The sequence below is a fragment of the Heterocephalus glaber genome, unplaced genomic scaffold, assembly GCF_053883595.1.
Source record: "Heterocephalus glaber isolate CG9 unplaced genomic scaffold, H.glaber_assembly_v1.0 deba00001781, whole genome shotgun sequence".
Classification (NCBI taxonomy): Eukaryota; Metazoa; Chordata; class Mammalia; order Rodentia; family Bathyergidae; genus Heterocephalus; species Heterocephalus glaber.
In genome coordinates this window covers 3,769,295-3,793,132 of record NW_028258467.1, presented here as the reverse complement: position 1 = coordinate 3,793,132, position 23,838 = coordinate 3,769,295, and the positions used below count along the sequence as shown (strand labels likewise).

General features: G+C 48.5%; 1 protein-coding gene and 1 long non-coding RNA gene across 2 annotated transcripts in view; both read left to right on the top strand.

Annotated features, from left to right (window-relative positions):
• LOC147820955 (uncharacterized) overlaps window positions 1-4,920 on the top strand; it is a 50,587-nt gene extending 45,667 nt beyond the window's left edge. Inside the window, exon 3 of the long non-coding RNA XR_015448007.1 lies at window positions 388-4,920. This is a non-coding gene — a long non-coding RNA (uncharacterized LOC147820955). The remainder of the gene's footprint in view (window positions 1-387) is intronic.
• Window positions 4,921-15,580: 10,660 nt separating this feature from the next.
• Zg16b (zymogen granule protein 16B) lies at window positions 15,581-21,110 on the top strand. Its single transcript, XM_087203119.1, has 4 exons — window positions 15,581-16,019; window positions 19,179-19,257; window positions 19,431-19,518; window positions 20,629-21,110. The coding sequence occupies exons 1-4, from the start codon at window positions 15,963-15,965 to the stop codon at window positions 20,978-20,980; spliced, it is 576 nt and encodes a 191-aa protein (XP_087059245.1). The 5' UTR covers window positions 15,581-15,962; the 3' UTR covers window positions 20,981-21,110.
• The last annotated feature ends 2,728 nt before the right edge of the window (window positions 21,111-23,838 follow it).

Genomic DNA, 23,838 nt, shown 5'->3' with positions numbered 1-23,838 from the left:
TCATTATGGATTGCAGTAGAGCCAGCAAACTTTGGACTGAGTCCACAGGAAACGATGAGCCAAATGAACCTCTCCTCTTTGAAGTTGTGGGTGTCCGGTATTGTGTCCCAGGCATGGGAAGTGGCTAAGGCCTCGGCTGCCTTGGCTCCCTCCTGACAGCAGGCCCAGCTCTCCTCATCCTCCTTCACCTTGAATCTTTTTGTTGTAATTGTTTTAAATATCCAGAAGTATAGATTATAACCTGATTGCCCTTTTAAATATACTTTTGTGGCATTTCAATACATGTATACAATGTATAAGGATAGGATCAGGGTAACTGACATACCCAGCACCTTGAAAATTTATTTCTTCTCTCTCTCCCTCTCTCTCTGTCTCTCTTTGAAGCAGGGTCTCACTATGCAGTTCAGGCTGGCCTTGAACTCAGCAATCCTCCTGCCCCAGCTTTCCATATACTGGGATTACAGGTATGCGCCACCACACTAGGGTAAGATTTATTATTATTATTATTATTATTATTATTATTATTTGGTACTGGGGATCGAACTCTGGACCTTGCATTTGTGAGGCAGGCGGCGGCACCACTGAGCTAAATCCCCAGCCCTAAGATTTATTATTTCTTAACAAAACATAAAAAATACTCTCCACTAGAAATTTTGAAATACACATTAAACCATTGTCCATCATAGTTCCCTCACTGTGCTATTGTACTTTGAAAGGATTCCTCCTATCTAACTGCAGACCCAGACCCATCAATCACCCTCTCCATCTCTCTCTTTCCCATACCCTCCTCAGCCATTGATAATTACTACTCTATTCTCTACTTCTTTGTGATCCGCTTTTTTTGGCTTCTGTGAGTCAGTGAGAATATCTGGCATTTGTCTTTCTGTGCCTGACTTATTTCACACACCATAGTGTCCTCCAGACTCACCCATCATGCTGCAAATGGTAGAATTCCATGGTTGTTACAGCTGAGTAATATATTCCATTGTGTGTACATGCCATGTTTGCTTTACCCCTTCCTGCCTCCTCCCTGGGGTCCTGCTCACACCTTGCCCTTGCCTGGGGTCTCAGCTGCCTTCTTCCACATCTCCAGCCAGTCCCTGGAGAGTCAGGCTAGGGGAGGAGAAAGATCAGGGCAACCCAGCCTGTTACCGTGCTTGTGCTGCTTGCACCTGCTATATAAGCTGGTATCTAACCTGCCCAGCCCGGCAGACATAGGTCACACCACCTCAGGCCTGACTATTGCACTGGAATTGGGCCCATAACCTTGGGATGGACCCTAGCTCTGCCCATGACTCTGAGATTGAACCTCATGATACTGGGATTCACAGCCCTACCACTGACCCTGGGATTGGCCCTGACTGTGCCCATAACCCTGAGATTAACCTTAAGCCTTACTCATGATACATGATATTGGGATTGGGATTCACCCCAGCCTTAACAATCACCTCTAGGACGCCAAGGTTTTCCCAAGACCCTGGAATTCTTTCCCATGTTCACCTATGACTCTAGGATTGTTGCATATCTTACCTATGACCCTGGTATCATTCCCCAGTTCTTCTAATGATCCCAGGACCCCCAGTATGTGTTGTTCTGATGCCCATGGAGCCTAGTATGTTAGCTTTTCATTGCTATGACATAATACCTGAGAAAAAAAAAGAAGAAAAGTTTATTTTGGCTCATAGTTTCAGATCATAGTCACTTGGCTCTGTTATCTCTAGGCTTGTGGTGAAGCAGAATATCATGGCAGAAAGATATGGCAGAGTAGAGCTGCCCGCCTCATGGTGGACAGAAGTGGGGGAGGCACCCAGGACATAATATAGCCCTCAAGGGCAAGCTCCAAGGACCCACCCTCCACAGTTAGGTCCCATTTCCTAAGTTTTCATTACTTCCCAGTAGCTCATCAAATTATGAATCCACCTGTTTTGAAAATGTCCCAGAGATGTAAAAGATATCTGCCTCCAAACTGAGAAGGCACTAATAGTCTGAAGACTGGAACAAATCCAGCTTGGTAAGTAACTGAGTTTATCGGGGTTTACTTACAGAGTGGTAGACAATTTGCAAGCTGCAGCACCACCAAAACCCCCCACCCAGGCTAGGCTACTAGTTTTATAGGGCACTGATTAAAACAGCAAAATTAAGCTGGGTGCTGTGGCACACACCTGTAATCTCAGCACTCGGGAGGCTGAGGCAGGAGGATCACTAGAGTTTGAGGCCAGCCTGGACTACATAGTAAGTTCAAGGCCAGCCTAAACTACATAGTGAGATTCTGTCTCAAAAAACCCAAACCCCAAAACACTCCCACCAAATGGCAAACTCAAGCCAGGAATGGTGGCATATGTTTGCAATCCCAGCACGCAGAAGGCTGAGGAAGAAGGATCATAGTGAGTTCAGGGCTAGTCTGGACACCATAGTGAGACCCTGTCTCAAACAAAACACCAAAAATCAGAATCGAAAGCAAAAAAGGTCCTTGGGAAAAGTGTGTACTCCACCCCCATCTCACTCCTCTCAGGAAACTCTGCTGTTCTCATCAAGCACTGTCCAGCCATGATGGGGTCCGGGGCTTCACTAGATGGGGTTACTTTGGCTACGGTTCAGAGGACAATTCTCATTACACCATCAATGGACACATCCAAGGTTGAGGCCTGCTAAGTTCAAAGACAGGCATTGGAGCTGGAGAGCAAGAGGGACCCTGGAGGGATCCGGCCTGGAAACCCCCTTCCATCAGACTGCTGGAGGTCTGGACTGTGCGGAAATACATTTCTGTTGTCTTAGGCACTCAGTCTGTAGTCATTTGGCAGAGTAGCCCCAGATGACTAAAACAAGATGACATCGTGAACATCAGTGGGACATGTGCTGAGCTCCTAGGCGGGTCCTGGGTGGAGCTGAGCCTTCACACTTTTCCTCTGGATTTGGCTGAAGCCTAAGCCAACTCCCACAAACACAACTCCTGGGCACAGAGGTCCTGAGCTCCCCATATTCTGGGGACCTGGGCCCCACCCCAAGGGTTTCTCCTGCCCTGGCCCTGGAATCTCAGTAACCACAACACCCACCTTTTAATGGGCACCCTCAAAATGTCTGCTGTGCCTGGCATTGTGCCAGTGACAGGACACACACGTGCTCCACTTGGCTCCTGGGCATTGTGACAACCTCCACAGTGTAGCAGAGGAACTGGGACTCGGGGCGGAGGACCTGCCTGAACCCCTAGGGCAAAGCCAAGAAACTTCTCCCTTCTTCTCTGGGCTGCAGCACCTGGCACCCTGGGCAGTGGAAGGGGATGGGTGGGCCAGAGCTGTAGCCCAGGGCCTGCTGAGGCATCTTGGCCAAGCATAACCCACTCTGCCCTGCAGCCATTCATGTCACAGCCTGGGGTTCTGGGAGCCTAAGGTGGGTGAGGATGCCTGGGGTGGGACAGATAAACTATTCCAAGGGGTAAAGCAGCCCAGGAGACTGGATCTCAGCAGGATCTCAAACTGGGTCCCAACCCCTGCACAGAGCAGGCACCTTGATGTCCATCAGAGCAGGCACCACCAGAGGGCAGCCGTGGGGCTGGCACTCGGGATCAGGGCCCCACAGAGGTTGTGCAGGCTCAGGGAGCCCTGGCCTCTTCCCATCTTTCCATATGGCACAGCATTGTTCTTCAGCGCTGGGGATCAAACCCAGGGCCTTAAAAATGCTAGGCAAATGCTCTTCTACCTCTGAGCTACATTTCCAGCCAAGAGCACGATTTTATCAATGGAACATATCCTCATACTTCAGACCTAAGACTGCTAGCCTTGGATCCTGTTTTATCTGATATTAAAGTTTTCACATCTGCCTTATTCCTGTGTCCCATTTTTTTACCAAAGTATTTTTATATTAAAATAGAAAAATATTTAGAAAGAAGTTACAAACAAATAAATTTCTTTGCCCACCTACACTGGCATTTGCTGGAATATATATTCTGGGGGGTTTTTTGTTTATGTTTTATTTTTTTTAGAATTGCTTCTCTTTTTTTCTGGTACTGGGAATCAACCTGAAGACCTTGTACTTGCCGGGCAAGTGTGGTGCCACTGAGTTAAATCCTCAGCCCAGTTTGTTTGTCTTTTTTGAAACAGGGTATCCATTATCTAGTTCAGACTGGCCTTGAACTCACTATGCCTAGGCTGTCCTCTAACTCACAGCAATCCTCCTGCCTCAGCCTCCTGAGTGGTAGGATTACAGGCATGCACCACCACGCCCAGCTTGGAATATATATTCTGGAATACACTTGCCAGAATCTTGAAAGACAGTTTGCTCTGTGGTGTGGTTGCCAGGTCCCCAGAGTCCCAAGTTGGGTCTCATCCAGTCACCCACCAAGACTTTCCCTTCAGGCCCTAGGAGGAAATACTGCTTGGAGATTTTCAGAATGGCCTTCCAGAACATTCCATGAACTTTTGGTGCATTATTTCACACCCCCCATCCCAATGGCCCCATCAGGGCGCCCCCTCAATCCCCTACCTGTGTTGTTCTGAGATGGACTGGGTTGGGGCAGGTGAGGGAGCTGAGGGGGCAGTGTGGTGAGCAGAGCTCTCTCCAGACCAGCTCCTTCAGTCTGTCCTGCCAGGATCCCTAAACTGGCCCCCAAATCCATTCTGTCCACTTTGGGCTATGCAGGGGTCCCCTGGAGGACTGGAACCATTTCCCAGGGGAGCTACCCCCTACTCCTCCCCCCACTGTGCCCAAGAGTGGGGACTTTGGTTGTGGCTAGTTGGGACTCTGATAGTTTCCACAGAGGACCTTTTGACTCAGAGGAGAGTCCTGGTGATGGTGTCCAGTATGAGCACGTGGTACAGCCCCACAGGACACCTCAGGGGGGACCCAGGTGTGCCCAGGTGGCCAGCCCTACTCCCAGGACCCTGAGTTCTCTCTTGTCCATGGCAGGTTCCCTGATGCTTCTAAATGGACTGTCCAGCTGGGTGAGCTCACTCTCTACCCGTACAGGGTGACGGACATCTTTGTACATCCCGGAGCCAAAAGGCATTCCCATGACATTGCCCTGCTGAGGCTGGCCTCCCCTGTCACCTACACCAAGTACATCCAACCAGTCTGTGTGGAGGCCTCCTCCTCCTTCTCCTCCTCCTCCTCCTCCTCCTCCTTGTTCCTGCACCAGCCTGACTGCTGGGTGACCGGCTGGGGGCCACTCCGTGAGAATCTGAGTGAGGCTGGGGAGAGGCGTGCTGGGGTGGGCGGGCACCATCCTGCTCTCCTGTCCCAGCCACACCAGGCTCAACAGCACCCCTCTGGTCTCAGGCCCCCCTGAGCCCCTCTGCCTACCTGCTCAGCATCCATCCTAGCCACTCCTCTCCTCTCCATCCCAGCCATGTAACCAAACACTTAGTTCCTTCCTTTGCACACCTGGTGGCTGAAGGCAGAGGTACAGGGGTGTCCAGCTTGGCCAGTCCTGTGTGTGCCCTGGCCAGCAGGGTTGGGGATCAGGCAGATTTCTGAGGAAGCTTCAGGCCTTCATTTCCTTACACTGAGATTTAATTCACTGGCTCATAAGATTTGGAAGAGAACAGTTTCTTTGTTTTTTCGTTTTTGTTTTTGTTTGGTACCTGGGATTGAACTCGGGTCCTTGCACTTGTGCAGCAGGCAGTGAAACCACTGAGCTAAATCCCCGGCCAGAGAACAGTTTCAAAGTGATACTTTGGGGCTGGGGATTTAGCTCAGTGGTTCCACCGCCTGCCTTGCAAGCCAAAGATCGGAATTCCATCCCCGGTACCAATAAATAAATAAATAAATAAATAAATAAATAAATAAATAAAGTGCTACTTTGTATATTCACTTAGTTATGCAACCATCAACCCTAACGATAGAACATTCTCATGTTCTCAAAAACAACCCCCCACTCCTCAGTCATCCTCTCGACGGCCCAGTTTCCCCAGACCTTTCACCCCTGGCCACCTGCAGCCTGACTCTGTCTGTGGATTTGGCTTTTCTGGACATCCAGAGTCATAGAGGAGGTGACCTTCTGTGTCTGGCTTCTTTCATGCAATACAGTGTCCTCAAGATTAGTCCACTTTGTACTTTATATCAATTGTACCTTTTTTTATTTTCTTTTTTGAGGTCTAATTCACATAACATAAATCTATGTGTGTGGGCCTCATCTAGTGCATTCACAGTACTGCACCAGCATCCGCTCTGTAGGAGACCTTCACATCCACTAAGCAGTTGCTTCTCACGGAACCTCCCTGGAGCCCCTGGGAGGCACTAACCAGACTTTTGTCTCTGGATTCGGTTCTTTTGAGTATTTCATATAAATAGCTTTATATAGTATGTGCCTCTCTGGGTCTGTCTTCTTCCCAGGATCAGAGTGTCTTCAAGTTCATCAATGAAACTTCAAAGGAACTTTATTCCTTTTGTTTAAACCACAGTTTGTTTATCCAATCATGTGTTGGTGGACACTTGGGTAGTTTCTACCTGTAGATTATTATTATGAATGGAGGGATCATGGACATTGGTGTACCGTCTTCAGTGCACACACCTCTTTTCAGTGATTTAAGATGTATGTTTGGGAGAGTAATTACTAGGAAACTCTATGTTGAACTTTTTGTGAAACCAACAGAGTTACATAGTAGGTGTATCATTTTACATCCCCATCAACATCGAGGATCATAATTTCTCCACATTTTTGTCAACATGTGTTACTTTGCAGTTTTGTTATTGTGGTCATCCTTGGGTGTGTGAAATGGGATTCTTTGGGGTTTCTGGTGAAAAACACTCCTACTTGTTGACTGTCCCAGAATATCTTAATTTCTCATTTTCTGAAGAAAACCTTTGTATGATATGGAATTGTTGACTGGCTTTAAATTTCCTTTTTTAGCTGGGTGATGGGGTACATGCCTGTAATCCCAGAACTCAGGAAGCTGAGGCAGGAGGATCACCGGAAGGGAGTTTGAGGCCAACTTGGGCTACATAGTGGGTTCAAGGCCAGCCTGAACTACATAACAAGACCCTGTGTAAAATAAAGTAAAATCCTTTTTGCTGCTTTCTGGCTTCTATGGGTTTGTTTTGTTTTGTTTGCAGTCCTGAGGTTTGAGCCCAGGGTCTTTTCACTGAGCTACATCCCTAGCTCTTTTCTATTTTTTATTTTGACAAAGGATCTGACTAAGTTCCCCAGGCTGAGATCAGACTTGTGATTCTTCTGCCACAGCCTTCTATAGTGTTGACAAGTCTGCATCACCACACACAGCTACTTCCATGGTTTTTTGAAACAAAACAAAACAAAATCAGATGATGATCTTGAAGATCTTTTGCATTGATGATTCACTTCTCTTCTACTGTTTACAAATATCTGTCTGAGTCATTTGTTAGTCTGGTTATTATGTGTCTCTGTGTGACTCTCTTTGTGTTTGTCCTGCTTGGAGTTTCTTCAGCTCTATGTCTTTCACCAAATTTGCAAATACTGTCCTAGATCTTGCAGCCGAAATTCTCTCAGCCTCTTTAGATCCTCCTCATCTGAGGTTTGGGCAGGGAATCCCCCACCAGCATACTCAGGGGCCATGCCCTCTGTTGTACAAGCAGGAAAACCAAATATGAGGGAGGCTGCAACACCCGTCCATCCATTAGGTCCTCCTGTGATTCTGTGTTTTTTTTCCCTTTTTTATTTTACTGTTATACTTTAGATATACATAATGATTACATTCATCATAGGGAATCTGTTCCTGTACATGATATATCTTGCTTCTTTTTTTCCCATTCCCCTCCCTTCCTTTCAACCCTTCTTCCTCTCCTTATTTACAAAAGGTTTGTTTCCATTTTCCCCCTTCTATTCTCTTTTTTATATTGTCCTTTCCTTCCTTTGCCCCTCCACCCTCCTGTGTTCGCCTTCTCATTTGACCATTTTCTTCCCATTTCCCAATACCTATTATACATTTTGGAACTTATTTACACTTTTGGTTTCTCACACCAGAGAAGCAATGTGGTATTTAAACATGTGTGTCCAATTTATTTCACTTAAGAGTACAGTCTCAAGGTGCATCCATTTACCTACAAATGTCTCAAGCTTTTCTCTGAACATTAGGTTGTTTATTTGAGCTTGCTCTGTTTCTCTGATATGGGAATTCCAGCTATATATTTCCCTCATAGGACTGCTCTCATTGCATCCCATAAGTTCCAGTACATTGTATTGGCACTATCATTTAATTGTAGAAATTGTCTAATTTTCCCTTTAATTTCATCTGTGACCCATTGGTTTTTCAGGGGGCTGTTATTTAATTTCCATGTGTTTATGAAGGTTTTGTGGTGTCTTTTGCCATTTATTTCCAATTTCATTGCACTGTGGTCTGATAATATGCATGTGATAATTTCAATTCTTTTGCATTTACTTGAGCATGTTCTGTGAGCTAGTCTGTGGTCTCTTTTGGAGAACGTCCCATGTACAGCTGAGAAGAATGTGTATTCTGATGTTGTGGAACACACTGGAGACATCTACTAAGTCTGTTTGTTCAAAACGTTGGTGAATGTGTATTTATGATAGTTATCTCTTCCTCTTGGATTGTTCCCTTTACCAGGATATAGTGACCTTCTTTGTCTCCCTTAGTCAGTCTTGGCTTGAAATCCACTTTGTCTGCAAATAGAATAGCTACCCCTGCTTTTTTCTGGGTTCTTGTCACATGGAGTATTGTTTTCTATCCTTTGATTTTTAGTCTATGAATTAAAAAAAAAATAAATATGTTTCTTGTATGCAGCATATTGTTGAATCTTGCTTCTTAATCCATTCTGCCAGTCTGTTTCTTTTGATTGTGAATTGTGAATTGAGATTGTGAATTGTGATTGTGAATTGTGAATTGAGACCATTTACATTGATGGTTATTACTGATATGTATTGATTTATCCTTATTATGCTATTTTTCTGCTTTTAGTTATCCACCCCCCCCGCCCGTTTAATTACTTGCCTTGCTTGGTGTATTCATTCTGTTGGGTTTTGTGGAGGTGTAGTCCTTGTTATCTCTTTCTAGAATATCCTTCAGAACATTTTGAAGTGCTCATTAATTTCTTTAGGTGTTCTTTGTCATGGAAGTATTTTTGTGTGTATGTTTGGTACTGGGGGTCAAACTCAGCACCTTGTGCTTGCCAGGCAGGCACAGTGCCACTGAGCTACATCCCTGGCCCTGGAAGTATTTTATTTCTCCATCAATTTTAAAGATAGTTTTGCAAGGTACTTCAATCTGGGTTGGTGGCCATTCTCCTTTAGGGCTTGAAATACTTCACTCCAAGCTCTCCTTGACTTGAGGGTTTGTGTTGAGAAGTCTGCTGTGATTCTGATGGGCTTTCCTTTATAGGTGATTTTTTTCTTTTTCTCCAACAACTTTTAATATTTTGTTCTTGTGTTAAATTTCTTGAATTTTGACTATTATATGCCTTGGTGTAGATTTTCTTTTTATTGTGGCTAATTGGATTTCTATATGCCTCACTTACTCATATGTCAAATTCTCTTTTTATGTTTGGAAAGTTTTCTGCCATTACTTCTGTGAACAGGTTTTTTTATATTGTTTACACTATCTCCTGCTTTTTCATTGACTCTGATCAATCTTATGTTATTCTTCTTTGCATCATCTAGCATCTGTTGGATTGCTTTTCAGTGGTCTCTTACTATTTTAAAGAAATATTTCTTTTCATGATTGCTAATTTCAATCTTGTCTTCTATATCTACTATTCTGTCCTCAAATTGATTCATTCTGCTGTATGTACTTCAGTGGAATTTTTAATCTCCTGGATATCTATCTGAATCTGTTTCATGGATTCTATTTTTTCTATGTTGAGCATTCCTGTTTTCCATCATTTTTTTAAGCTTCTCTATTTTAAAAAATATTCATCTGCTCTAGATTCACTAACCATGTCTTTCATTATGGTCACCATTTCTATAGTTATCTGAGAAATTATTTCTGATTTGATTTTTTCTAGAGCCTTATTCATCTGCTTTGTTACTTTCATTGTTACCACTTCAGAGAGTCCCAATGGGTGGCTTTCAGATTATTCCACCTCAATGCCCCCTGGGTTTGCCTTTTTGAGCTGGAAGTCTGAGGTTGCATATTGCTTAAGTATCTTCTCATTTTCTATGTCTTTTTAAAAAATTTAATTCTTGGGTTGATGCTTGTAAATTACTCATGGCAGGTAGCTTTATTGATAGTATCAAGAACCCTTAGAAAATGACTACTTCTCAAAGATGTCTTCCAGGTATATGGCTCTTGGGTTTTGAGTCTGTTGCAAGATCCTACCTGTTCAACTTATTGGGAATGAGAGGTTGCAGCCTATTTGGCCTGGCCCCTGGTTCTTTGGCACTGGCCTATACTATTGTTTATGATCCTAAGGCAATCTCAGTCTTGGCATACTAGGAAGAACAACTGATTAGAACAATGATGTCACCTTGCCTAACTAGTACAATCAGTAATAACAATAGCATCAAACACAGCCTAGAAAATGAAAAACTGTGGTGACTATTAATTTGCCACCTTTAACCATATGAACTAGATTTGTGGTTATATAAAAGAATCTACAAAAAACCAGAAATTTTTTTACAGTAAATATGCCCTCAATGTGCCAATTTTACCTTCAGTGGCAAAAATTTTAAAGGGGTTAAGGGGGGAAATAGAGAAATAGAAGAGAAAGAGATTAGAAGCAAGGCTAGAGGACAAAGGAAAATTATGCAAACTTTGGGAAACTGGTGAAGAAGACAGGAGGAAAGAGAGACAGAAGAAATAAAAACAAGAACAGAACAAAACAATAACAACAACAAAACTAGAAACAATGTTCACACTCATATAAAGACAAGAACAAACAATCAAGAAAAAAAAGAAGAAAAGAAAAAAATGTGCACTTCAGGGCGTGTCTCTGCTGTCTTTGGTAGACAGAGTGGCAAACAGAGCCCAGATCCATGTTACTTAATCCCAGCAAGCCAGCAGTAGATTTACAGTAGGGTAGTGGATAATCTGAGCAAGCCTGTACCTTTTATTCCGCTGAAGTTCAAGCTGGTTTGTGGCTGTAAGGCTGGGACCTGAGTTGTTCAGCAACACTCCATGTGCCCCCTATAAACTTGAACTCTGATTCCTGCTGGCTTGAATTCTACTCCTTCATCTTCTGCTGATTTCAACTTGGTTCCACCTCACCCTGACACTGGGAGCTGCTAGATGAAGCCAAACCAAACTGAGTTCCCATCTCAGTTGGCCTCTTTCCAAAATAGTGACTGGCCAATTGCTCTCCCTGGGGGACAATGGAACTCAAATAACTTACCAGCCACTCTGGTCTGCTGCACCCATCCCTCAGTTCCACTGGTATGTTTCTCTGTAGAGGCTTCTGGGTTGCCAGTAGTCACTGTGCGTCTGCAGGTTCAAGCTGCCCCTCTCATGCAGTAAGCCATGGTTCAGGGAGAAAGCACTGGTTGCCACTTCCTTCTTCTACATTGAGGTCCCCCTCTTTCCTCTCCCCATAGGCTTCAATTCTCGCTTCAGATCCTTGCTGGGTCCTGGGGACTCACTGCCCTTCTTCATCTCTTCCTCATTTTACTATATTCTAGCATCTGGACAGCAAATCTCAAAGAGGCTGTTTCTCTGCTGTTCACCACTCTACTATGTTTTGTTTTTTGGAGACAGAGTGTCACTAGTTCAGGTTGGTCTTGAATTCACTAAGTATCCCAGGCTGACTTTGAACGTGTGGTGATCCTCCTGCCTCGGCTTCTTGAATGCTGGAATTGCAAGTATGTGCCACAACTTTTGGTTCCTCCTGTGATTTTGCTGATCATTCACAAAGTGGAATACTCACCAGGGATATTTTCATTACCTCTGTAAGGTGTGTTCTCTGTCCTGTCCTTTGTCTCAGATGGCAGAGGAGATGCTAAGGTCAGCTTCTGTCTCCATCCTGCCTGCAGCACCTCTGCCAGTAGGTGTAGGTTCCTATTTGGGCTGCTCTCCCACAGCACTTTACTCAGAGATAACAAGTTTGTGCTGGTGCTAGGGATGGCAGCACAGACACTTGCAGAGTGAGTGCCCCTCACCCTGACCTGGGAATCCCATCCTTCCCAGCTGAGTGTTGGGGTCAATCTCCAGGTGCCCTGCCACCCATCCTTGTAGTTCTGGCATAGAAATTAGTTTCAGTCTTTTGTGACCCAGCCTCCTCATCGCCTCATCACCCTAAGAGGGAGAGACTCTGGCCCTGCTCTAAAGATGCAGAAACTGAGTCTCTGTCGCTGCCAGGAAAATGCTGCCACCATGGCCCTTCTGCTCTTCTAGTCTCTGGGCTGGGCCACCCCAGGCCAAGCTCACTTATGCTCCCTAGTATGACTCAGGAGGACGCTTGGTCTGTGACCAAGATGGGCTGTGGTCATGAGCTGAGGTGTAGGTTGTCATTGGCCCAACTGACCCAGTCTGCACCAATGTCACTTCTGCAGGTGCTCATATTTCACATGGCACCCAGGCCAAACCTTTCTCTACTGCTACTGCTCCTCTCTGCTTTGGACTCTGGAACTCTTGGGGTGGCCTGAATCCACCTGACCTGTGTGGCTACCATGGCACTGTCCCTTTGCCAGCTACTTAGGGTCATGTGGTACAGTCTGGTAGGCCCTGATCTCTTGTCTCATCTGCTAATAAACTTGTGTGCGTACCCACACTGGTTTCTCACCTACCTTTATGGAGACCCGGGGCTTCCTGATTACTCCCTCTGCTCACCCATGACCCAACCAGCCAGGATTCCACCCCAGCTCCTAAAGCTTAAGCACTTTTTGGTTGCAAATGGCTGAACCTTCTTACATTAGTTCAATGAAAACGGTAATTTATGGGAAGATGGCCGTTCCTTCGGGGTGCGGGGGTCTAGCAAGACTGGAAGTGGGAGTGCCAGAGAGCAAAGGTTCCCAGTCACCACCTCCCCTTCCCAGTGTGCCATGGACATAAACAGCAGACCCTCCTGGTCTTACTTGGGTCTCCTAAAAGCCAAGCTAGGACTAGGGCTTGGCTGCAGGTAGTTTATTTGGGTGGCCTCAGGAAGCACATGTGAGGAAGCAGGGAAACTGAGGCAGGGAAGGAAAGAGTTTGTATGAGATTATCTAGGCTGGGGTACTCAAAGGATGAAGTCTACAGTCTGCATTGTGGTCCCTCTCCTCTCTCCTCTGCCATGTCACTCCCAAAGAGATTTAGAAATCCCTGGGAACAAGTCTTGCCAGCACTAAGCATCTCCTCTCCTGTCCCAAGTGCTACTGTGTCTTGCAGAGCTGACTCTGCCTCTCCACCCGGCACTGTGCTCCATCCACACTGGTGCTTGGGAGGGTCTCTCATGCTCCCTTCCCTGTCTGGCCTCTGCAGAGCAGGTCCCTCAGCAGGATGCCCCCACTACCTGGGTGTGGACCCATGCAGGACCTGCTGTTCTGCTGTCCCCCACCCTGTCCCCTTGCACCTCCTATCTGTCCTGCACCAGACCTCCCGTGGTTGGTGGTACGTTCCTAGAAAATGGCCTGCAGAAGGCACGTGGGTCTCGAATGTGGCCCCATGGATGGACACCAGCCACAGCTATGAACTTAGCCAAAGGTCCCCACTCCTGGACACTGTGCCATGTCACCCCCTCACCTGTGAGCCTGGAGTTCAGCTTGGCTTCCCAAACCTGGGAGCAGGGCTGCTCTTCCTGCTGTCCTCTTGTCCTCCAGGTCCACATTGCTCAGTAGGGGTCCAGGCCCCCTCTACTGCAGCAAAGAGAGCCTCAATCCAGAGGGCAGTGTCCCTTTGGCTCCCGGGTACCACACATGGGGCAGGGTTCACACTGTTTGGTAACGTGGAAAAAGTAGAAATGGGAGTGGGTATGGAGGACTGAGGCAGGGGGCAGAGGCTGGGGTCCCAGATGTGACTGGTGTCCATGTGGCTGGTTCTGAGGAAAGGAGGTGAGCCCGGGGCCCTGTCAAAGCTGTGTCTGGGGACTTGCTGATGGTATCAAGCAGAGGAGTAGAGGTGGATTGTGGCCAGAGAAAACATGTCAGAAACAAAACACAGCTTCACCATTGTTACCAAGTTCACCAAGTTACCTTCCTGGGTCTCAGGAGGGACCAGTGCAACATACTGCTGGGGCATGGGAAGCTGGAGACTGAGAAGCCACCGAGACACAGGTGGAGCTGGAGCCCCTGGGATGGCAACAAGGGGAGTGTGGGCCCCATTATGGAGCAGCTGGTGGCCTGTCATGGGGGCAGAGAGCCTCAGGGGCCATGGGAAGTGGGGATTAGATATTTGTCTCCTGGTTACATGTACATGGTCCTAGGCAGTGTGGGATGCCGAGGGAAAGGTGAATCCGGAGATTTTTCTAAATCTGAGTACATCAGTAGCTGGGCATGGTGGTGCAGGCCTGTGATCTTAACACTCGGGAGGCTGAGGCCTGAGGATTGCCATGAGTTCAAGGCCAGCCTGGGATGCATAGTAAGTTCAAAGGTCAGCCTGGACTACACAGTGAGACACTGTCTCAAAAAACCAAATTAATAATAATAAAATAATAATAATAATAAATAATAATAATTATAAATCTGAGTACATCAGAGAGGAGGTAGAAGGGGCCCAGAGGGAACATGTCAAGGACCAAAGGCAGGCTCACAGCCAGATACCCTCTGCCCCTAGCTACAGGGTCTCCTCCTCGTTAATGCCTCACATCCAACTCCCAGCTTGGATGCAGCCCTCTAATACCAAGTACTGAGGTGCCAGGGGTCCCCCCAGCCAGGTGCAGAGTGGGTGCGCCCTCTGTGGAGCTGGCCCTGTTCTCCCACAGAGACCACCTCTGATAGGAATGTTTGTGGCCTCCAAATTGATATATTGAAGTCCCAGTCCCCATTGTGACTGTATTAGGAGGTGGAAACATTAGAAGTTATTGGATCAGATGAGGTCCTGAGGATGGGGCATCAGGATGGGGTTAGGCTTCTTACAAGAACAGGAAAAAGTCAGAGCACCACACACACATTTCTCCTTGTCCCACCACATGAGGACACAGGAACAAGGTGGCTGTTGACAAGCCAGGAAGTATCTGTCACCAAGAACTGCAGCTGTTAGTGCCTTGATCTTGGACTTCTAGCCTGCAGCGATAAATGGCTATTGTTTAAAACAGCCACCCTGTGTTATTTTCGCCAGAAGAGGGTGAGCTCACTGAGACACCAAATAACAAACATGTGTCCTGGCAGCCTTGGGAAGCCAGCCTTGCAATCCTGCCTCCCTCAGTTTGAAACTTAGGTGTACTTTGGTTTATTTATTTATTTTTGGTGGAACTGAGGTTTGAACCTAGAGCCTTTGCCTTGAGCTACATCCCCAGCCACCTTTTCCTCCTTCTCCCTTCCTCCTTTAAAAAATTTATTTATTTATTTATTTTTAATTCTTTTGGTACCAGGGATCGAACTCCGGTCCTTGCGCTTGCAAGGCAGGTGGTGGAACCACTGAGCTAAATCCCTGGCCCCTCCTTTTTAAAATTTAAATCCTCCTTAAATCACCAAGTTGCCCCAGCCTAACTTTGAACTTGTCATCCTCCTGCTTCAGCCTCCCAGAGTGCTAGGATCACAGGCATGCACCACCATGCCCAGCTAGTTTATTTTTAACTAATGGAATTTTAATTACATAAAATATTAGGAAAAATATGTGGTTGGGTGTCCTGGCTTTCCAATTAGAGTGTTAAGAAATTTTCTGGGGACAAGTTTAGATAAAATGCCTAGCACAGGGTGTGGCATCAGTACGAATGTGAGTGAATGAGTGAGGGTGGAGAGCTGAGTGTTCCAGGACTGCAGAGCTGAAGAGCCCCTTCCCCATTACTCCTAGAACCTTCTCCTTCAGGGACATCCTTCCCAGGCAGCAGGCACTCAAGGGCAAGTCTATGCACAAAGGCCAACCTCTGTGCATGCACAGAGGTGCCCTTTAATATCTGATTGTCCCCCTCCTGCTCCCAGCGGGAGCAATTCTGAAGGTTCCAGTGATTGGCTGAGGTCATGTGGAGGACTCATGGACCCAGGAGTCTCAGCCTGGTCAGGATGGCCCAAGACCAAAGCTGGGAACCAGGTGAGGCTGAGGGTTCTCGGTGGGCTGCAGGTGGACATCCTCTCATCTGCTGTGCCCAGAGGTGTCCCCCACACCCCACCCTGCAAGGGCAGGGAGTCCAGCACCCACCTTGGCTGGGAGGAGAGGGCCTTACTGCTCCCTCTCCTGGCAGAGTGGTGACTGGGGTGTGTCTGGGACTTGGAAACATGCTCAGTAAATCCCCGTCTTGGTGAGCCCTTATCCGGAAGGACAAAGGGCCTGTGTGGAGTGTCTTTGAGTGTGGGCTCCGGGCCAGCACTCTGTCCTACATGGCTGATGGGTGTGGCTGGGGCTTTTCTAGGATTGGTCCCTCTGACCCCTGCACACAGTGAATGTATGCATGCACTCTGCTCCCAAGTGCAGAAGCTGCTGAACAAGTGTGTGTGGTTGGGGGCAGGTGCACATACTTTCCAAGTGCATGGGTGTGAATGTATGTGGGGTGTGTGTGTGTGTCTGTGTGTCTGTGTGTTTGTGTCTGTCTGTCAATATTCTGTGCACCTCTGTGAACATGTGCCTCTCAGGTGCAGTTGGCCAGTGTCCTTGGCCCCTCTAGCCAGGCTGGTAGCTGTCTCTTCCTCCAATCACCCTCCACCCCAGGTGGTGTTTCCTGGAGTCCTGACCCAGACAGACCATCCTTCTGGGCGCCAAACCTTCAAAGCCTGGATTAAAAGCCACTGAGCTGGCAGCAAAGCTGCAAAAATGCCCTTGGGCTGGGCTGGGCTGGACACAATCCTTCTTTGTGCTGCTCTTGGGCCCCTGCCTCAAGGCTGCCCCTGCCAGGGGCATAGGCTCTTCTGCTTCCACCTCCCTGACAGTTCTTGGAGCTCTGGAGGTCTTGTCTGCCCTGGGCTGCTCAGCCTCCAATATGTCCAAAGGCCAGAGGTTCCCTGGGACTGGTGTGGGAAGCTGGAAAGGCAGCTGAGGGGGGCTCACTTCTGCAGCAAGTGTCAGTGGGTCAGAGTCTGAGGCTCCCCAGGGAGACAGGACAGGACAGAATAGAGGGCAGCAGTGGGGCTGAAGGCTAGTGTTGAACAGAGCACCCTCCTTCTTCCTATTTTTGCCAACACCATGGACAGCGTCCTGTTTGTTCCAGGGTAATTAATGGGTGTCCATCAGAAGTTAGTAGGCTTGGCAGGAAGGACTGGAGACTTTGGGGAACATGCTCTCAGCACTGCCAACATGGCATAAGAGCAGCCACTGGCTGCACACAATTGCCCTAATGCTTCAATGACAATGTTGGTGAATTTCATAAAATTCTCACATGACACAAAATACTCTTCTTCTGAAATTTTTCTAATGATTTTAACATGGGAAAGGCATTCTTAGCTCAAAAACAGATAGTGGGCTGGTTTGGCCTGCTGGTCATAGATTTCCCACCTCTGGTGCAAGTAGCACCTGGCCCAGCTGGTCCCACAGCCCTTCACCCACTTCCATCCCTACGCGACCAGTGACCCTAGTTCCTGGTGAGAGACAGTCTGTGACATACAAAGCCATTCTCTGTGTGCCTTTCTCTTCTAAGCACATGGGGGCGTCTACACACACCAATCCACACCCAGCAGGCTCCTGTGGCCAAGAGGGCTTCTGCTCTCCTTCCCACATCTCAGTGGTATTCCCGGGGTGACGCCACTCATTCAACCCAGACAGACATATCTGTTACCTCTAATGTTTTGCACTTTCCAGAGACTAACCTGGTGCAGCTGCTTGCATGGTGTGGTCTTGGGCATTCCAGTCCTTCAATGCAGAATCTTGGAACTTCATGGCCACCCCAGGGTAGATTCTATTATTATCCAGCTGTAACAAAGGAAGCACAGAGGGAGCTCCCCAGGGACACCCCTAGTGAGGAGGGAACTAGGTTTGCACCTCAGTTAGACCCTATGCTGATCTCCAGTCTGCGATTATTCGAGGTCACAGCCCCTGAGGACAGTCCTGCCTTCAGCCTGTTGCCATGCACAGTATCCAAATGATACATGAGGAGCTTCCCTGGAGTTCTTGGTTCCCTGGTTGGGCATCCGGCAGCCTTTATCTCCACCTCCTTGTCCTTCTCCTACATCCTTATTCTGTCCCAGATCCCAATTCATTTCCAGCAGGGTAGATTTAAGTCCTTCAATTTCTTTGGGTCAAACATCTCCTCTCTTAAGCTAGTGTTGGCGCATAATGATGTAACATAAATTAGGAATCTGTGGGTACTGATGGGGATCAAGGGGGGATGAATGGGGTGAAACAGGAAAAGGTGCCCAGGATCTAAGCTCTGGAGACACTGTCACTGCTTAAATAAAGGGGCGACCCTCAGCTTAGCCCTCAGGCACTCACCAAAGAGCTGGCAAAGAAAGTTGCTTCTCCTGGATCTTCAGCCTCTCATCACAGCACTGGTCACACCTTGCGCATTCTTCTGCCCCATGGCCCCTGAGCCCCTTAACACAATTTGTCCCCCACTATGCCCAAAGCCAATGTGGAGAGACCACAGATGCCTTCTGAGTGACAGGACAGGGGGTGGGAGTTGAGGTGCCTCTTGCCCCTGGCACAGGGCACAAAGAGACTGTGTACTCTGGCTCTCTGGCATCACCAGGGAGCTGGGCCTGGGCCCCTGAAAGCCTGACAGACCTGAGCTCTGTTCAGGCTGAATAAGGTCTGAGCCCAGCTCTGCCAAGGTAACCCCAAGCCCAGAGCCCCTCTGAGGACATCTCCCTTGGCATCCCAGGGCTTGAAACTTGCCCAACCTGGCTGAGGAAAGACTTTGAGTAAACCTCCTCCTGCCTCTGAAGAAAAGGTCAGTTCAGGTGCTGACAAGAGCACCCAGAGGTGACAACAAAATGCCTGTTGCTGTCCCCAGCATTGTTTTTGTAGGCTGCAAGACTAAGACACCAAACCCAACACATCCGGGAACCTCCCAGGGTGGCTGTGGGGATTCCCCCAGGAAGAGCCCCCACCAGTAGCTCCTTCCTGGCCCCCTAGTGACCACTGGCTCCTTCCTTTTGGAGGAGGGCCCACAGGCCCCAAGAGCATATAAGGAGCAGGCGAAGGGTGCTCAAACACAAGACTCCCAGCGCAGACTCCTAGCCCGGTAAGGTTGCTGCATGGGTGGGCCGGGTCAGGTTGGATGGGCCCCCCTGGGAGTCACACAGCTTCTCCTCTTCTCCTCAGAGCCTGATCCACCAGCCAGAAGCCATGCTGCTCTTGTCGACCCTCGCCCTATTGGTGAGCCCCACCTGCTGGGCACTAAGTAAGTCAGGCCTATCTCCCTCTAACCAGGGAGTCATCCCAGCCCTTGTCACAGATGGAACCTGGTCACAGGACCTCTGTGTGCCTGCAGGGTGGGGTTCATGGCTCTGGCAGAGACCCCTGTGTGACCATGGTTTCTTCCCACCTTCTTTTCATCCATGCCCAATTAAAAAGTTGACAATTCCTTCAGCACCGCTATGTGCAGTGAGACGCATATCACGGCCATTCGGGTGGCTGTGAGTTACACTGGCAACATTGTAAGGTGAGTAGGATTGGAGTCATAGAAGTGCTATGACCCATTCACCCCACAGCTTTGAGACTCCAGGGAGCATCCACTTATAGCCTCTTCTCCCAACATCTTCAGCTCGCTCCTGGTGACTCAGGCTATTGGATTCCTAGAATCATGGAGCCACCAGCCACCACCTTTCCACTTGTCTCTGCCCAGTTATCTTCTCTCTTGGTCATAGCCCAACTTCTTCCTGACATTACTTGTAAGTCCTGCTCTTATTTCCCAGCTTGATCAAAGAGAATGGCTAGCCAGGCATGGGGCAGAAGTCTGCAATCCCAGCACCTGGGGAGGCTGAGGCAGGGGGATCACAAGTTTGAGCTCAACCTGGGCAACTTAGCAACTCAGCAAGGCCCTGTCTCAAAAATAAATAAGGATGGGGATATAACTCAGTGAGAAGACCCTAGGTTCAATCCTGGATACCAAAATAAAGAAGGGAGTTGTGATGCTTCTCCTTACCTTCTGCCTTCAGTACAAACTTAACTCAACCAAAAATGGCTTCTCAGTCTCAATATCTATGGGAAAATCAGGGGAAGGTCTCTCTGGTTAGGGTCAAAGAGGGACAGATATGAGGGTCAGAGTGGATCAACAACTGAACACGAGAAGCCAAAAGCCCAAGAGGCTTCCCTGAATGCTGTGGTCTCTCTGCTCAAAGCCTGGAATGGGTCACTGCTCTGTACCCAGGGGTCCCAGAGACGTGGGAGAGGGAGTGGGGTAGGGCTGGTGACAGCAAGGGAGACAGAGCGTGTGCAGGGTGAGGTTGGGCAGGGCAGGTCCTGCAACTGCACCAAGGTGGAAAGGACACAGGTGAGCCTGGCAGGGCGGGGCTGTGGAAGGCCCCTGCTCTGTGGGCCCCTGGCCTGCTCTCCTAAGAGTGACCCAGGTTGAGGATGCCCAGCAGCCAGCCCTCCTGAAGGCTGAGATGGCTGCTTTGCACATAAAGAAACAGAGTCTTGGAGAGGCTGGCCAATGAGATTAAGACTACCAAAGCTGAAAGTGCAGAGCAAGATGGGTCTAAGACCCAGAGGGCCTGGGTGCCAGGAGACAGGAAGCACTGAATCCTTCCAAACTTTGCCTCTCTCCCAGTCTCCAGGTAAAACTGGGAAAATACTGGGGTGCTGTCCATGGCCATAAAGGAGGGACTGTCACGGAATTCAACCTGGACGATGATGAATACTTCACTGAGGTCCATGGCTCCAGGAAAGCCAACTTGCGGTCCTTGATCCTGTGCACCAGCAAGAATCGCTGTGCCGCGTTTGGGAAGAATGATGGCCAGCAATTCTTTGCCTTCCCCCCAGAGGCAAGCCAGGTGCTCAAAGGCATCAGTGGTGTAGTCGGGCCCATTGGCTTACAGAAGCTTGACTGGAAATGGGGTGATATACAAACTAAACCAACCACCGCACCAGTTAACCCAGCCACTGCACAGACAAAAAAATGATCTGGCTGGGTCCTCAGGCTGGGCCACAGGCATGCTCACTGAGGCTGTCTGGGTAGGGATGTGCTGACAATGCTGGGGTGACCAAGTTGGGATTCTGAATCCACCAATAATTAAAGCTTCTGCAGAAACAGTGTCCAGGAGTGGTCCTTGGGTCTGAGGGTCTAGAGCCCCTTGGGGCTGGAGTCCAGGGAACCCCAATCCGAGGTGGGCAGAGGCGACTCTGCTAAGATTTGGGACCTGCCCATAAAGACCCTGAGCCAACCCCACGCTCTGAGGAGTCAGACTCCAAGGCCACCACTGCCCTTGTGCCCTCTCCAGACCCCTTCAGCTGGTCTCCAGCAGCCAGGCTCAGCTCTGGGCTCCTCTGAGTGCTTGAGAAGAGGACTTGGGGGAGCCATTCAGATTCGTTCATGCAGCAAAAATTTGCCAAGCCCTTGTTCCCACCAGGCTCCCCTAGGCACTGGGAATAAAGTAGGGGCCAAGTATCCAGCCAAGGAGCTGGCTGCCCTGGGATGCACAGATGTACAAGCAGATAGCTGCAGTTTGTTGTGGCACCTTCACTGATGGGGGCTCATGCAGCGTGTTGTGCGTGGGCATCTACTCACAGGTGAGGTGGCGGGAGTGTGCTTCAGGGGGGTCTTCCTGGAGGAGGAAGCACCAGAGCAAGTCCTAAAGGATGAGGGAGAATTGCCCAAATAGAGACAGAGATGGAAGGCAAAAGCAAGAGCCCAAGAAAAGCTGGGTGTGGTGGTGCATGCCTGTAGACTCAGCTCTTTGGGAGGCTGAGGCAGGAGGATTACAAATTCAGGTTGCACCTAGGCAATTTAGGGAGACCCTGTCTCAAAATAAGAAATAATAAAAGGGCTGGGGATGTAGCTCAGTGTGAATGCCCTAGGTTCAACCACTAGTACTGAGAGAGAGAGAACAGAAAACAAGGGTCTATTCTGTCCTCTGCTCACAACAGTCTAAGGATGGGACTACTGTTGTTCATTTGCAAAATGAGAAAACTGAGGCACCAAGGGTGAAATAATTTGTCCTGGGTCACACAGCAGTAAATGGCAGAGTTGGGGTTTGGCTGCAAAGTTTGGGCCCCGAATCCCAGACCAAAGCAAAGAGTTCACAAACACTCCTTATATCTCTGCATGGAGACACCTGGACATTTTTCTCTTCTCCTTTCTATTTTGGTTTTTATTTAATTTTAAATGCTCCTTGAGTAACCATGGGTCTGTGGACAAAACTCCAGGAATCCATGAACTGGGATGGAAAACAATTCTTCTTTATTTGTATTGTCCTCTGTGGAAACTTTGTTTCCCTTGGTATGAATGTGACCTCACATACCTCACAAACACCTGTCAATTTGCCACACATTACAGTTGTCACAGGCCCCTTGAAATGTACACTCACCACAACTTCAAAATTATGGATATCATCAGATTTGCCATCGAAGGTGTTAATAATCAAAGCTCAGGTATTTGTGGAAAGACACTTAAGAAAACATTTGGGCCTGGCATGGTGGCCCATGCCAGGAAGCCCAGCACTTTGGGAGGCTGAGGCAGGATTGTGAATTCCAGGACACCCTGGGCTACAGAGCAAGAGACCCCAGGGCCAGGGATTTAGCTCAGTGGTTCTGGCACCTGCCTCGAAAGCACAAGGTCCCTAGTTTGATCCCCGGTACTGAAAAAAAAAAAAGATCCAGAGAGCAAGAGACCCTGTCTCAGATGAAGCAAAAAGAAAAGAAAGCATTTTGGTTAAGTTTGGTGTAGTTCCCTTTTTTTCTTGGCAGAGGACAAGCCACTGGGGTTGGTGGGGGCTTCCCATCCGCCCTTCCCAGTTCCTCCACCATGCTGGGCAGCTAGCTCTGTCACTTGGTTTATTTCTTATGCCTACCTTGCTAAAAGGGATATTTGTTTTCAGTACTAAGGGGAATCCAGACTTAGGCAGGCAGCTTCGGTGGTGAAGGGCAACAGCATGACCACTCTGCCTTCCAATGCCTCCAGGAGTGGCAATATGTTTGGTTTTTTTGTTTTTGAGATAGGGTCTCACTATGCAGTTCAGGCTGGCCTTGAACCCACTACAGAGCCCAGACTGGCCTCAAACTCAAGGTGATCTTCCTGTCTCAGCCTCCCTAGTGTTGGGATTACAGGCATGCACCACCATGCCTAGCTCAGGGGTGGCAATATGAATATTCACAAATGGGACAGCATCGACTTTAAAAAGTGACAGCTTTTACCCAGTGTAGGAGAGCAGAGGGGAGAGGAGCCACAGGCACCGGCTGCTGAAGGCTGGACTTCAGGACTCATGACACAGCAGGTCTCTTGCCCCGCAGTGCCTCCATGCCGGCAGCTCTGGGACTCCTCCATGGTTCCTGCAGCTCACCCTGAGCACCCCACCCGCCACCCCGCGCGCGCCGCCGAGCCCTGCGGAAATGGTATTGCCTGAGATACTGCGCTTGCAGTCCAGCCCCACTGCAGTGGGAGAGGCAGTCCTGGTGCGGTCCACAGCTTAGCGCTGTGGGCAAAAACAGGGAAGAGATCTTGAGGTCGCCCAAGCTCCACCCCCCCCCATAACTGGCGATTGAGAGCCTTCACACTGTAGCATATCTCCAGCCCTTTAAAATGTTGTGGGTTTAAACCAGGTGTGGTGGCCCATGTCCGTGACCCCAGCACTCAGGAGGCTGAGACAGGAAGATCACTGTGAGTTCAGGGCCAGCCTGGGCTACATAGTGAGTTCAAGGCCAGCCTGAACTACATAGTGAAAACAACATCAACATCAACAACAAAAATGTTGTGGGTTTTGTTTTTAATTTTGAGACAGGGTCTCACTAAGTCACTAAGTGCCTAGGCTGGGCTCAGCTTTGC